General features: G+C 36.7%; 1 protein-coding gene across 1 annotated transcript in view; it reads left to right on the forward strand.

The window, feature by feature from the left end:
- Nucleotides 1–13,894, forward strand: part of UNC13C (unc-13 homolog C) — a 187,269-nt gene that overhangs the window by 122,372 nt on the left and 51,003 nt on the right. The window contains exon 17 of the mRNA XM_072871143.1: nucleotides 3,807–3,892. Coding sequence (XP_072727244.1) covers nucleotides 3,807–3,892 — 86 coding nt within the window. The remainder of the gene's footprint in view (nucleotides 1–3,806; nucleotides 3,893–13,894) is intronic.

A 13,894-nucleotide genomic window follows, 5' to 3' on the forward strand; every position in this document is an offset into this window, starting at 1 on the left:
AAGTGCTATATAACTTACACTCTGTTAATCTCTGTCCAATCCTCTGTAAACTAATAATACTTGAAAAATTTAAAATCAAATTGTCAACACTATACAGCTTTAATATCTCCATGCAATTCAGTTTTCAACTATTATGGTTAGTATGCATACGAAAATAATTTTGACAATGGTAGATAACAGCTATTTGTTTCTGAAATATGGTTATAAGTAGTAATTTTTTTTAATAAGAGGCTTGTGCCTAATTAGTTTTGTGATACAAGATGTTGTACTGTCTCAAATTGCTGTACATCAGTGAACAGGATAAAGAATGCAGAGCAGAGTAATGGAATAAAACTTATTTTCTTGTGTCAACACAATTCATATGAATTACAGGATAAAAGAAAGCCATGAATCAGATGTGAAATGGTTATTTCTAATGTGTGAAAACAATGTTTGTGACAGTTTCCATTGTGCACACCTGTCTGAGCTGGGTGGAGCTGCAGTAGCAAACATCCAAGCTTGTGAAGGCAGTGTTGAAAACTAGAAGTTTACTTTGATTATGGGATTCCACTTACCACCAGCTCTAATGTGACTATTGTTCATAAATGCAAAAAGTGGAAAAACAATGGTATCATTGTGTTGTGGTTTAACCCCAGCCGGCAACTAAGCACCACACAGCTGCTCGCTCGCTCCCCCCCAGTGGGATGGGGGAGAGAATCAGAAGAGTAAAAGTGAGAAAACTTGTGGGTCGAGATAAAGACAGTTTAACAGGGAAAGCAAAGCCACGTGCGCAGGCAAAGCAAAACAAGGAATTCATTTGCTACTTCCCATCGGCACGCAGGTGTTCAGCCATCTCCAGGAAAACAGGGCTCCATCCCGTGTAATGGTTACCAAGTAAGACAAACCTTGGGAAAACCTTGGGAAGGTCAAGCTACCCTTGTCTTCCTACCTTGGGAAGACAAACACCATCACTCCGAATGTCCCCCCCTTCCTTCTTCTTCCCTAGCTTTATATACTGAGCATGATGTCCTATGGCATGGCATGGCATGGTATGGTATGGTATGGTATGGTATGGTATGGTATGGTATGGTATGGTATGTCATATATACGCCCTTTGGTCAGTTGGGGTCAGCTGTCCCAGCTGTGTCTCCCCCAGCTTCTTGTGCACCTGGCAGAGCAGTCCTTGAAGCTGAAAAGTCCTTGATTTAGTATAAGCACTACTTAGCAACAACTAAAACATGTCTGTATTATCAACACTGCCTTCAGCACAAATCCAAAATGTAGCCCCGTACTAGCTACTATAACGAAAATTAACTCTACCCCAGCCAAAATCAGCACACATTGTGTGGAGAAGGGGCTGGGATAGTGCTGAAGCCAGAGTTCTGTAATTATAATGTGATAAGCAAGTAGTTTTACTTTCTGAATCAGGATTGAATTACCTGGAAGTCAAACTATTAAACTGTAGGAAACTTCCATGAAATAAAGTCTAGCTGAACCCTGGCAAGCTATGTGATGTCATTTCACATAGTGTATTTTATGGCTAATATCGCAACACAATGAGATCTACAGGCATATTAGTTACCTAGTTCATTAGCATGTTAAATCAACTTCACTGGCTGAAAATGTTGATTAGGTTAACTGTCCACATTACATTACTGACCTACTCTGGACAATTTCAAAATCTATTATTTGAGTCTCTGATGAATACACCTACAGGTATCATAGCTGTCATGAAGCAAATTAATTACATGTGAAAACACATGTAAAAGTTTTATACTAAAACACAGTGGGCTTTCTGTTGTATGATCATTTTTGTCACAGTAATCTCCTGCTAAGAGGTCACTGTGTTGAATAAAATGTATACAGGATGTATGGGAATGGCAGTCAATCCTGCAGGGCTGTATACAAAAATGTATCCGTGTAATGATAAAATTGCGAATACCCATACCCTAGGCACTAGATGGAAAGATTTCATTGGTATGTCCGGTTCATGGTTATTCATTAAGTTTATATTTCTCAGGGACACAGAAGCTGATATCTCTGGGCATCAACTTTATGTACCTAACTGAAGTCAGGTGGGATGAATCAAGCATACTGTGTAGAACTACAGTAATTTAAGCAGCATAGTGAAAAGATAATTGTAGTTTGCGTGTGCCCGTGTTTTCGCAAGTTAAAATGTATACACATATATATACAACTAATCAAACAAACACATTTTTATCAGACTCAGCCTTGCATTATGGCCAGCTTTGCATTATGGACAAAAGACAGTGTTAATATTAAATCAACTTCTAAATATTTCCTCAGAGTAACATTGTCAAAGTTCAAGTGTGGTGCTAAGAGAGCACTCAGACTGACTGGAGGTAAAGAAATTAAGACAGTTAAAATACATTTGAGCTTTTGAACAACAATTAATTTTCTGTTAACAGAATTAATACAGTTCTGTAATTGAGCAGCCGTTAGCATAATGAAGGCATATCAGTGACCTGAGCTAGCAATTGCTTCATATTAAAGTGGCAGAGCTAATGAGCTGTTTAAGTACTTTTTCTTTGCAGATATGATCAGGGTCAAATATGTCCCTGGAAAGAATTCTGGAAATAATACATAGATAATATTGCTATCACCTTGAAGTTGCACATCATTCTCATTCTTTCTTTGGCAATAAGAACTTTAAAAATACTTAAATTTTTACAAAAATTATTACAGAATATTTTCTGAATTTGATTAGTGTTTCAATAAAAGGTCAAAATGCTTTGGATCAAATTCTCTGCTAGCGTAAAGTGGTGTAATAAACTCAAGACAAAAGCCACACAGCTCTGTGTGTTTCCTCATGAATATGGCCTTTGATGATTTTGTGTATTCATGGCGAATTGCTAGTGTATTCGTATGGCTCTCACTGCACCTCTCTAGTATAAACAAGTGGTTTACCACTCAGAGGTTCTGTGCAGTACTGCCTGCTCTTTAGCTGCGTGACCTGCTTTCGTCTGCTTCTGTGCCCTGAGAACTGCTCATACTAATGTCAGTCCCACACCTGCAGTAAGGACAGACTTTTTTTTAAAAAAAAAAAAGGACAGACAAATAGCTCTCCTTTTAACCATGATGTGAAACATGCAGTGTCTGTCACTAAAATGTCAGGGTTTGCTAGTAGCTAACAGTGAAGATGGTAACTAAAAGATTAAAGATTTTACATGGAATAAGAAGCAGCTGGGATCTATGAAAAAGTTGTGGAAAAATACTTACTTGATAACAGCAAAAAAATATCTGAAAAGGACTGTTTTTCAAAGATTACATGAAGCAGAAGACCATAACTAAAAGTTTTAATTGAAAGTATGCATTTTTCTACCTTTTATATTGTCTACTGTTTTATCCGTACTTCAAGGTGAAAGTCTTCAAACAGTGAATTGGATTCAACTAGTATAAACCAATATAGCTTCACAGACAACTTCACTATTTTCCAGTGTAATAAGGGGATTAAGGAAAACCTGTAGCTGCTAAACATCTGAGCCAACTGTTTCAGGTTTTTCATAAGCCATCTGATTTATCTAAAGTTGAAGAGTTATCTGCAAGACAGATGGATGTTTCTTGATTTAAACAGTCATGTGAGGGAATTGGTGCAACATTGAACTAATTACTTAGTTAGACCCCTGACATTAGACTAAGTGAAGTTTTTATTTGAAGATTGGATGGTTCATATAATTGTACAAAACACAAAATACAGTAAGTGCGTACTAGGGGAATTATTTTGTGGAAATATTTGCCTTTCTGCTGTGCAGCTGTAAGCATAATTTCTAGCAGCAGGTGAACTGATCTAATGTGATTGATTGCAGGTTCCCTCAAGAGCTGAACATGGGAAAAATCAGTGCTGAAATCATGTGGACTCTGTTTGCCCAGGACATGAAATATGCTCTGGAAGGTAATTAAAACAAACTATTAATTACACTAGAGAGTTCACCAAGACTGATTGCCATTGCAAATCACACTTGGCATCAGATTTCTCTGGGTGGTAAGAGTTTTCTGACATACTTGTTTAAGATGTTTCATAGGTTAGTGAAAAAGAAGCATTGTAAAGGAAGAAAATCATTGTGCTGTGACTATATGAAGTTATCTGTGGAAGAAAGACAAAAGAACTGTAATGTGAAATGCTACTTGTTATTACCTAAATCTGACAAAATCATCGATGTCCGAAGAACCACAAATATGCTGGCTAGAGAGCATTGTGGGCATTCCATATTTTCTTACTTGCTGAAAATTGCTAACTTGCCCATAATAAACATATAAAGAATGAAGTTATGGAGAAAACACACACAGATAATTAAACCTTTTTATGTTCAAAAGGCAGGTTGTAGTCATTCTAGTTCCAACAGAATCAAATGCAGTTTCCTTTTGTTCTTTAAGATAGTACTGTGGTTAACCATAGGTAAAATATACTTTTTTTTCTCTATAGCAGATAATCTCTAACTAATGGTTTCAAACCCACTCATTAAAATATGGTGATTGCAGAAAACCAAGTAAAAATACCTGCATGAAACTTTTTTAAAAATACCTAAGAGAAGCAACTAAGGAAATAGTCTTAATTAATGACAGAAATATCGCCAGCCCATATACATGAATCATACAAACTTTTAGATCGTTATTAAAATCATGACTCTAGAAAACAAGTTCATCAAACTCTCCCTAACTAGTATTTATTTTTGCAGAACAAAAAATGATGGCATTAGCTGAACTTCACTAATTTTCTTTACCTATTAAACAGATTTCAGGTTTAAATGTGAGAGAAATGCAAGAGGATCTTAGTCTCCATCTGAAATCAAGAGTATAGCTAAGATGAATTGGAAACTAAATGGATCAAATCTGAATTTGATCAGTAAACTAGTTTTTTGCATTGTAAAATATGTAATAAAATGCAGTCTGTTGGTCTTGTACATAGACAATCTTTACAGTTTCTCTCCAGAAAGAAAAAAAAGTTAAAAAAAGAGTAAAGAAAAAGTATATCAGAAACCAATTGTAAAGCAGTCAGTGCAGTTTATAATCTCAAAGTCAACCCCAACATGATGTGAAAGGAATTATAATATACAGCACTGTTTTTTAAAAACAAAATAAATTTTTTCTCATCCTTTCATAAAAAATTGTTATGCAGAGAAATAAAGGATTTATAGTGATAGCCAATTTTTTTTTACTTCCACAGTAGCAGGAATAGCTAATTATGATTTTTAGGTAAGCAAAATTCACATTGTCTTCAGTCAAGCCTGCTACTAACTACAGAGTGAGTCTGCCAGTGGTGAAAATAACTATGAAGTTGGATTTAAACAACAATGCAACTCAACAGGCATAATAAAGGATTAAAAAAAAGGAATATTTGAAGATTAATTTCTGTATTGTTTGCTCCAGAATGTCTAATGCGATAACAGTGTGGTGGTACTTTGATGATACTGTACATTTTTATGAAGATAAAGAAAAAGAGAGAAAAGATGAGTGACTAGAATGGCTATTAATGGAAGAATTATTTTGTTCATCTGCTGTTGTGTTACTTTGTTTTGTTAATTATATTATTTGAATGTGGAATTTGCACACTAAACACAGCAGAAGAAAAAGATAGGAAGGAAGGAATTCATTCCTTTCAGAAGCAGTGATTAAAATATATAGAATGACAACAGAAGACATGAGAAATCAAATCTAAGATGTGGGTAGGAGAAGAGATGTTCAAACTAATATTTGAAGGTGATGTTCTATAGTCATGTCAGAGTGAATCAAAAGTACAAGTTTGAGAAAGCTTATGTCAAGCAGGAGATCATCCTTTGAGAGTGATCAATGAAGTCAAAAGCTACCAAGAGCTGAGAAGCATGAAAAGCAAATGAAATCCACTATTTTGGGTTAGAACCTATTCCTGGTTATATCAGTGAGAACAACCTTGTACCAGGAGAGGCTGTAAATCAGGAACGGGTATCAGAAGATGGCTGTTCAGCAACTCAGTATTGTCATTGCACTTATAGATAGCTAGCACAGATTAATAAGAATTTCTAATAGCCATTTTATTGTCTTGCTTTCATAACTTTGAATGTATAGTTATACTCTGCGCATACACATCCCTGAGCACCCCAGTGCTTGTAGTGTTTAGCCATTGAACTATAAACATTCTGTACTGCAACAAGATAATTCATGAAAGATAATTCACTCTATTTGCTAAATAGAGCGTACTGATCGCTCAAAAGGCAGCTTCAGATCAAGCCATGGTTTGTTTCCTGGTTGTAAAGAATAGAACAGGAAGCTCTCGAGGAAGAGTTAATTATACAATATATGAAGTGTGGATGGTTGGGCTGGATCAGGACTTTAAAACAAGTATTAATGTTAATATCCTAATTCTGCATAGAGAGATACAGAGGACTCATTAGGAGGCACTTGACTTTCTACATCTATTCCAAACCAGTCCCTGGGTATGGTGTCATCTCTGTGTTGCTGTGGATACTGTCTTTCTGAGGAGAGTAAATGCCATTTTTGTCATTAGAAATTCTAAGTCACTCCCAGAATCAGTAGTGAAACAGTTCCTGTGTATAAATAATAATTAAAGGAAATTGAAAATAATTATAAATTATTATAAACATAATTTCACCTTCTATGGTTTCATTCCTAAACAAGAACCGCAATAAATCTAGTCACAAAATATAGATCAGCATGCTGTTTCTCTCTCCAGCTTTGCTGGTTTTTAAATCATTAATTCTTTCTGTAGATATTCTACAAACTGAGTTTGATTCTCCAGTTGTTAATGGCAATAAAATTTTTTGCTTCAAATTCTACAAGATTAGGAGCAAGCCCTTAAATATGGTCACACTCAATCCTCATGGTTTTAATGGAGTTCATTAAAATGAATTGCATTCTGCTATGCCAGTCTCGCCTTCCAAGTTATTACCATAGGCTACCATCTGTTCATATGTAGTGTCCAGGGCTGTGATTGCAATCTTTGCCTGATTCAATTTAGTATTAATCTCCTGAAGCAGCATCTTTTGTGTTACAAAGTTGATTCCTTTCTGCGTTCAATCAAGAAGCAATGAAATAGTCCAACATTGTTTGCAAAAGGATTGCTGATGTGATAAAAAAGATTAAATTAGCTCATCCAAGATCCTGTTTCTGGTTTTTCCCACCTTATATGTTCCCGAATATATCCAGCCACTCCCATCAGCTTAAATTCAGGAAAAGAGTAGGTCATAACTCCATCCCCTAACAGAAGCCCAGTCCTGGAACATCCAGTTTACATTCCTTTTTCCCTTTTTCCTGAGAGCAGTTCAGAAGGGCTGTTCAGGCTACGTCCTCTCACTGTACAGCTGAAAGCCTCCTGTATCTGCTCAGGGGATGTATGGAGCTGCAGCTGCTGCTGGGGAAACTTGCTGCCCTTCAGCAGGGCTGCCTACCTCCTTTGCAACAGGAGCCCATAGCCCCTGTGAGCCAGGCACCAGCAGTCGTTACCCCCCTCTGCCTTGTCTTCTCCCTTGATTCTTGCCCAGGACAGTCTAGCTAGGAGGCTGCTGTTGTGACACGGAGAAGACAGAGGGAACAGCAGCTTCCATAGCAGTGGCCTTTCGCCAGAGAAGAGTATAGCGGCTGCATGTCTCTCTGAAAGCCAAGGCAGCGTACTTGCATGTGACAGGGTAGATGGCTGCTGTCAGGGGAAACAGCTCGCTTTTTGGGTGAGGGAGGAAAGGACATCCCAAAGCACAGTTCAAGTCTCCGCAGCTGCCGAGATCAGGGCTACACTCTGCCAAGTTGACATGCCTTGCAAACAAAACTGTACTAAAAGCTGGTATTGAGTTCATCATTTCATTCTAGATTTTCTTCCATTTTAAATTAATAACAATGTTTAGCCTTTGCATAGTATTAAAAGTTTTATGCAAACTTTAACAAATTAAGTCCACACCAGTTCTAATTTTTTTCTGGTCTAAGGAGCCTGGGATTATTTTCATGTATAGGTTTTGCATCGAGAAGGTATCGCATGTTTCACTTTGAGAACTGACTTCATTAGATTTGGCCCTTTTTTTTTTCTTCTTTGCACGTTATTCATGAAGCAACAGTGATTTGTGTGATAGATTATACGTTGTTGCTTGGCAACAATGTATCAGTTTACACAAGCATATCTGAGCTTATAGGAAGTTAATATTTTTGTACTGTCTGGTCCTCAAATTATTCTGTATTTGTGGTACAAACAGATGAGAACAGAGAGAGAATTTCACTGGTAGTGCAAGGGATTTGTTACTGACTTCATATGATAATAAATCTTTTCCTTTCCGAGCATGAAGATGAGAAGATTAAAAGACGATGAGAGAGTAATGAGCTGAAATTAGACATGCAATTACAAAAGTATCTTTTATTCTATGTCCTCAGAAAAGCCTTTTTCAGATCTTTTGTATCTCTAACTTTTGAACAGGTCAGATCAAATGTCCAAAGCTATCCAGTCTGTGAGAAAGAGAACATTCTAATTGCTGTTATTATGATAATCTAATTCTGGTAGTGGCCAGAAATCAAGACCAGGATCAGGCCAGAAATGAATTAGCTGCTGTGTAAATACAGCAATAGACAGTCTCAATCCTGCAGAGCTAAGATTCTGAAGTGTCCGGCCTTATAAAAATCGGAGAACAAGGGAGTCATTACACAATTTTATGCATTTAACCGAGGTTTGCTTTTTAAGTTTGCTGTTGTCCTCAATGCATAAGCAGATATCATCTTTGTGCTTCTCTGACAGATTCCTCTTTCATGACAGAGACTGGTAAAGTGATTTGAGAGAGAAGAGCCTGTTGATGCTGAGCACAGAGACAGCATAGAAAAAAAATAAAAAGGCTAATGCTGCCCAGAGAAAGGTCACACCATTTGGTGGCAGATTTCAGGTCTATTTTCATTCCAACTTTACAATTTACAAAGTTCCCCTTAAGACAGAATATAGCCTTGGATTAGAGGGAGGCTACAGAGTAGATTTGTAGAGGTGGGGCTGAGGTTATGGAAGGGAGAACAGGGCAGCATCCACCAGAATGCAGGGTTTCATCAGGGTATCAAAATATGAAACCTTTTTATTTTAGTGAATCTCATTCTGCATTCACACATCTCAATAATTATATTCCATCCTCATTTTTCCAGAGACATAAAGAATAAAGACTCATACGTAGTCTCATGGGGGATTCAAAGAGACTGTAAAGGCAAAGACAAGGCGGTTATGGTTGGGGTTAATAATAAACTTTCCTTTGGCAGATAATCAATAAGATTGAATGTGACGTGGTTGGAGGAAGAGGGGAGTTAGAAATGTTGTTTGGTCAGCATAACAGACAATGATGTTAATAACAGCAGCTACATATTGTATGTACTGGAGGGCTGAGCTTTGCGAGTATGAGGATCCAGTTGAGTACCTATGATGTGCAACACAGAGACCCCCAGGCTTGCCTAAAAAGCACTGTAGCCATACCAAATGGCACTATTTTGTTGAAGTTAATTAGAACCACTAATTAAGACAGATAAAATGGACAGAACTGTTCCCAGGAGCTAAGTTAATATTTCTTCATGGCATCGTATTGTGCTGTATCAATGTGTCATCTTACTTGGAACTACCTCAGAGATCTCTGGTATGGCATGACCTTGTGCTTGGGGGCATGCCCACTATATCATTCAGTCATTACCTAACCCATTTTCTTTGATTTTACAAATTGAACCATAACCAGAACAATAAGTACTACTGAGTGCTTATACTGCAGTATAAGTCTACAGTAATCTTAGTAAGTTAAAGCTTCTTTATTTCTGATTGTAGGTGTACTTATGGTGCCAGATGTTATTACAAAAAATGTAGTGTATCAGTGAATGCCTGATTTTGTCATTTAGTCTTAAATTTGTCACTCAATAATAGCAGTATATATTGCCCCATATATTTAATAACGAAAACTCTGGCCTTATTTAATCTTCTTTTAACTACTGAATATTAATCTTGTTCTGAAACATTGTTATTAGCTCTTACCCAGGCAGTCACTAATTGTAAAACATTTGTGTATAAACTTTTCCAGCGTTGCCTAATTGTGAGCAAGACAATTTTGCTAGTCAACATATGCTAGTACTACCATGCTGGATAGGTTATTAGACTGTAAATGATGCTTTAAATGAACCCTACATTGATTAATAGTCAGGGGTTATTTATAGCTCACATGGCCCTGTCCTTTCCACAAACCAATGAGTTGAGTATGCAAGTAAGGGAGAAGTGTTCTGTTCAGCTGAAGGGGCTGTATATCACCTATAGGAGCAGGAAGAGAGTTCTGCCTTATACAAAGGGGCAGTCAAGACTTCTTCTGTGGTTTATGAGGTATCTCAGCCCAGAAGAATCATTTGCCTCTTCTTTCTTCTTGTCCTTGATTACTGTTCTTCACCAGTAAGATGATACAACTTCATTGCAACTCACATTTTTACAAAAACTAGAGTTATGTCTTTTGTCTGAAATAATTTTATGGCTGGGGAAAAAAAAAAGAAAAGAAATGAAGCAAAATCGTGACTTTGTCCCCACAGAAGGTCACTTACAGGACGTGCATTGTTTAGTGCAGTTCTGCATCTGCTGGTTGGAGAAAAGGTTCACCCTTTTCCTCCTACAGGACATTCCCCTAATGCAATCATGTAGTCCAGCAGCTAGGGCTTGAATTTCCCTGTCCTATTTCTTGAGGGGTTTATTCCCCTTATCTCTGTCAGAATGGAGCTGCATAATTCTCACACAGTAGAAGTGGAACCTAGCTGCTGCATCTCTTCGTGAATTCTGTGAGCTAATCACCCTGTGAATCCACTTATATTTTGGATTTATTTCCTTTTAGAAACAGTAACCAATGACAGCTTTCTTAAAATATTTTTCTTTATCAACTAGAATAAAATGTTTGAGTAAAAGAAAATTTAAAATAACAAGCAACCTGCATGCTATTTTTAATCCTGCCTATTCTTAAACTTCACACTAAGACACTTCATAAAAGCTTTCCTCATACAGCAAACAACTGCTCTTCTCCCAGCCTCTGTTTTATTAAGTTGAAGACTCAGTCTTTTACTTTCAGGACTTTTCCACATATGGAGATTCACTAGTGTCTTTTTTCTCCTATAGATACACAGGTAAATTTCCCCTTATGGGCAAGTGCATTGGTTCTAAACTAAACATTTTATACTGGTCCCAGCACCCCCAGGAGAATAGGATAAATCCATTAAAACTTCTTGTTTCTATGTTATCTTGTAATAAGCCTTAAGTGCAATTTGCTGGGTAACAATTAGAGAACATCTCTGTATTTTTGCCTTTGCTTCTGCTTTACAGGCAGATCCAGATACAAAACAGGTAATTATTAAAGCACAGCCTCACATTTATCTTGCTGCCTGATTATTCCTGTTTTGTATTTCATTCTACTAATGGCTTATAAAATGCTACCATGCCTATTTGGTAATGTTTTGTGCTCACTTTGCACTTTTGTGACAAGCCAAAGAGCAGAGAATCAAGTCTAAATGTTTCCTTCATGGCAGGAGAAATTTTTAAAAAATGAAGCAATAAGTAAATGAGAGTAACCTGTCATAAGAATAACATTGAAGATGCAAAGCTGAGTATTCAGCAGTTAAGACCCCATACAATGAAGGCTGCCTTTATTACCTTCTCTTTTTCCTCCCAGATTCAAGCATTACAGTATAGCATTTAATTATGTGATAACATTTTCTGAGAAGCAGTGGTTTCCAAGAAGCATGTGTATTCTTTCTTTGCTTTGCTATTTTTATACATATTAGAGATTTATGAAAGCCAAAATCTATGTAAACTGGATTCATATACCAGCACTACTTTTCCTCTTTTATTACTTTCTGATTGTGTGATTACTTTGAATAAATGTTGAAACTTCAGTACAAAGTATTTGAAACTTCCATCATATTCTTCAGAACCAGGGCTTTAATCATCACCATAGATCTCATATCAGATAGGATGGACCATTTCTTCTGCTCCATTCATAGCTTGCATTTCCTTAGGCTTTCCGCGGTCAATTCATGTACAAAGCAAGAATTACACTAACAGTAAAAAAGCACAATTCAGATTGTTTCCATTCTTGGAAGTAAGTACTTATTTCCTTCTGTAATCAATAGTAGCTGTATATATCTAAAGACAGAATTTTATCTCTGAGTGTTTGTTCTTTGAATATTATTGATCTGTTTACCTTTCATGGTACACAAATTTCACTCTGATGTGATATTGAAGTGTAAAAGCTATACTGAGGTTGATCTTATTAAATTATTTGCTCTACTGGCATTTTTCTTTGTCTTAGTTGCAAGCAGGACAGAGCAACTTTATGCTTAATCAAGCTGCATATCTTGCATCTTGAGTTGTCCTGTTGGTGATATACCCAGCCAATTTTCTGGAAGTATTTGGCTGTGAAGTAGTAATTAATTGATGAGACTAATACGCTAAATTTTCAATAAGGAGTAAAAAAAGCAACTCAGTAATGTTAAGAAGATATCAAAGTTAATTCGCCTAAAGTAATTTGAAATGTTTAGGCAATATAACACAGTAGGTAAAAAATGGCAAATGCAATATTTTGTAGTAGAAAACACGGTTGTTTGCAGCAGATTCACACATCCCTTATGATATTACATGTTGCATCTCTTAGGTAGTATGTAACGTTGGTATTTGACGTCCTTGAAGTTCCCATAAGCAGTTTACCTCTCCCAAAAGTAATGTATAGCTCTGCCTTTTCAGATGCTAAGCAGGTGGCCTTGAACTCAACTTGTACCTGCTGTGAAATGCGAAGCAAAGCAGGGCACTCTGAGCAAATGGCCTCTCACTTTGAGAGCTCCTCCTTGAATATAAAGGGCAATGTCATATCAGCTTTTAAAGTGCACTGCATTAAGTCAAGGATTGATTAGCCCACTTCCACTGCAGGCAAGAAGACAAAAAAGAACAGTAAATCGATTTTTTTCTCACAATTCAGAATGAGACAGTCTGCCTTCCTTCCCTGGTCTCTGTTCAGTGAGGAAATATGACTCTGGTTAAGAAATCTTTGAACAAGATCTACACTGTCTTTCATAATTTATGTATGTTCCCTTAGTAAATTCACTTGAACTCCCTATACCTCAGTTTCCCATTTGTAAAATGTGAATATAATCACCTCAGAGATGTTCAAGGTGTAATCCATTATGTTTGTGAAGTGTTCAAAGATATTTTGATTAAAATTTCCAAGCAAATGCAGAGAAAAGATTGAATATGTAGAAGTCTTTTATGACAGACACAATATTTTTAAAAGGAGAATTAGAGGGTTTTTTAGTTGTAAATCAGTTGTAAGTACAATCCAAAAAAGGACGTAATGACAGAAGGTTTTCAGTTTTCAGTTTATTATCTTTATCTTGACACAAAGAGCCCTTTCAGAAAGACCAGCAGTATTTCACATTATCAAAATCAATGTAAATTATACATAATTGTCAATTAGTTGTGTCCTGCTCTGTATTTCAGTTAATAACCAGTGACTTCCATTGCCTTTAGCAAAGTACAAGAACCCTGGGATGAGATGTCTAGTAGAATGTAATGTTGCCTTCTAAATCGGTTATGAACTTTGTTTAAGTTTACATTTTTCTTCATTTGTGGCCTGATCCAATATGTTACATTCAATTAGAGTCTTCCAGTTCATTTCAGCAGTACAGGGATTAAGTCTAGAGCACTGTAAGCATAATACCCATGTTAAAAGAGGCAATGGCATAGCAACCAACTCCTGTACTGTAGGGAAATTGCATTGGGATCAAGTACCCAAAACACAGGTGCATCATACTGGTGTAATGGTTCCACAGTGATTCAGAGGGAGGAATACCAATTCATACTCAACCAATATCGTTCCTCATAGGACTTCCTTAGGACCTCTTCTTCCACTAGCCATACTCAGTTTGTGCTATGCATATACTTCCCAAT

This window comes from Ciconia boyciana, chromosome 8 (genome assembly GCF_034638445.1).
Source record: "Ciconia boyciana chromosome 8, ASM3463844v1, whole genome shotgun sequence".
Classification (NCBI taxonomy): Eukaryota; Metazoa; Chordata; class Aves; order Ciconiiformes; family Ciconiidae; genus Ciconia; species Ciconia boyciana.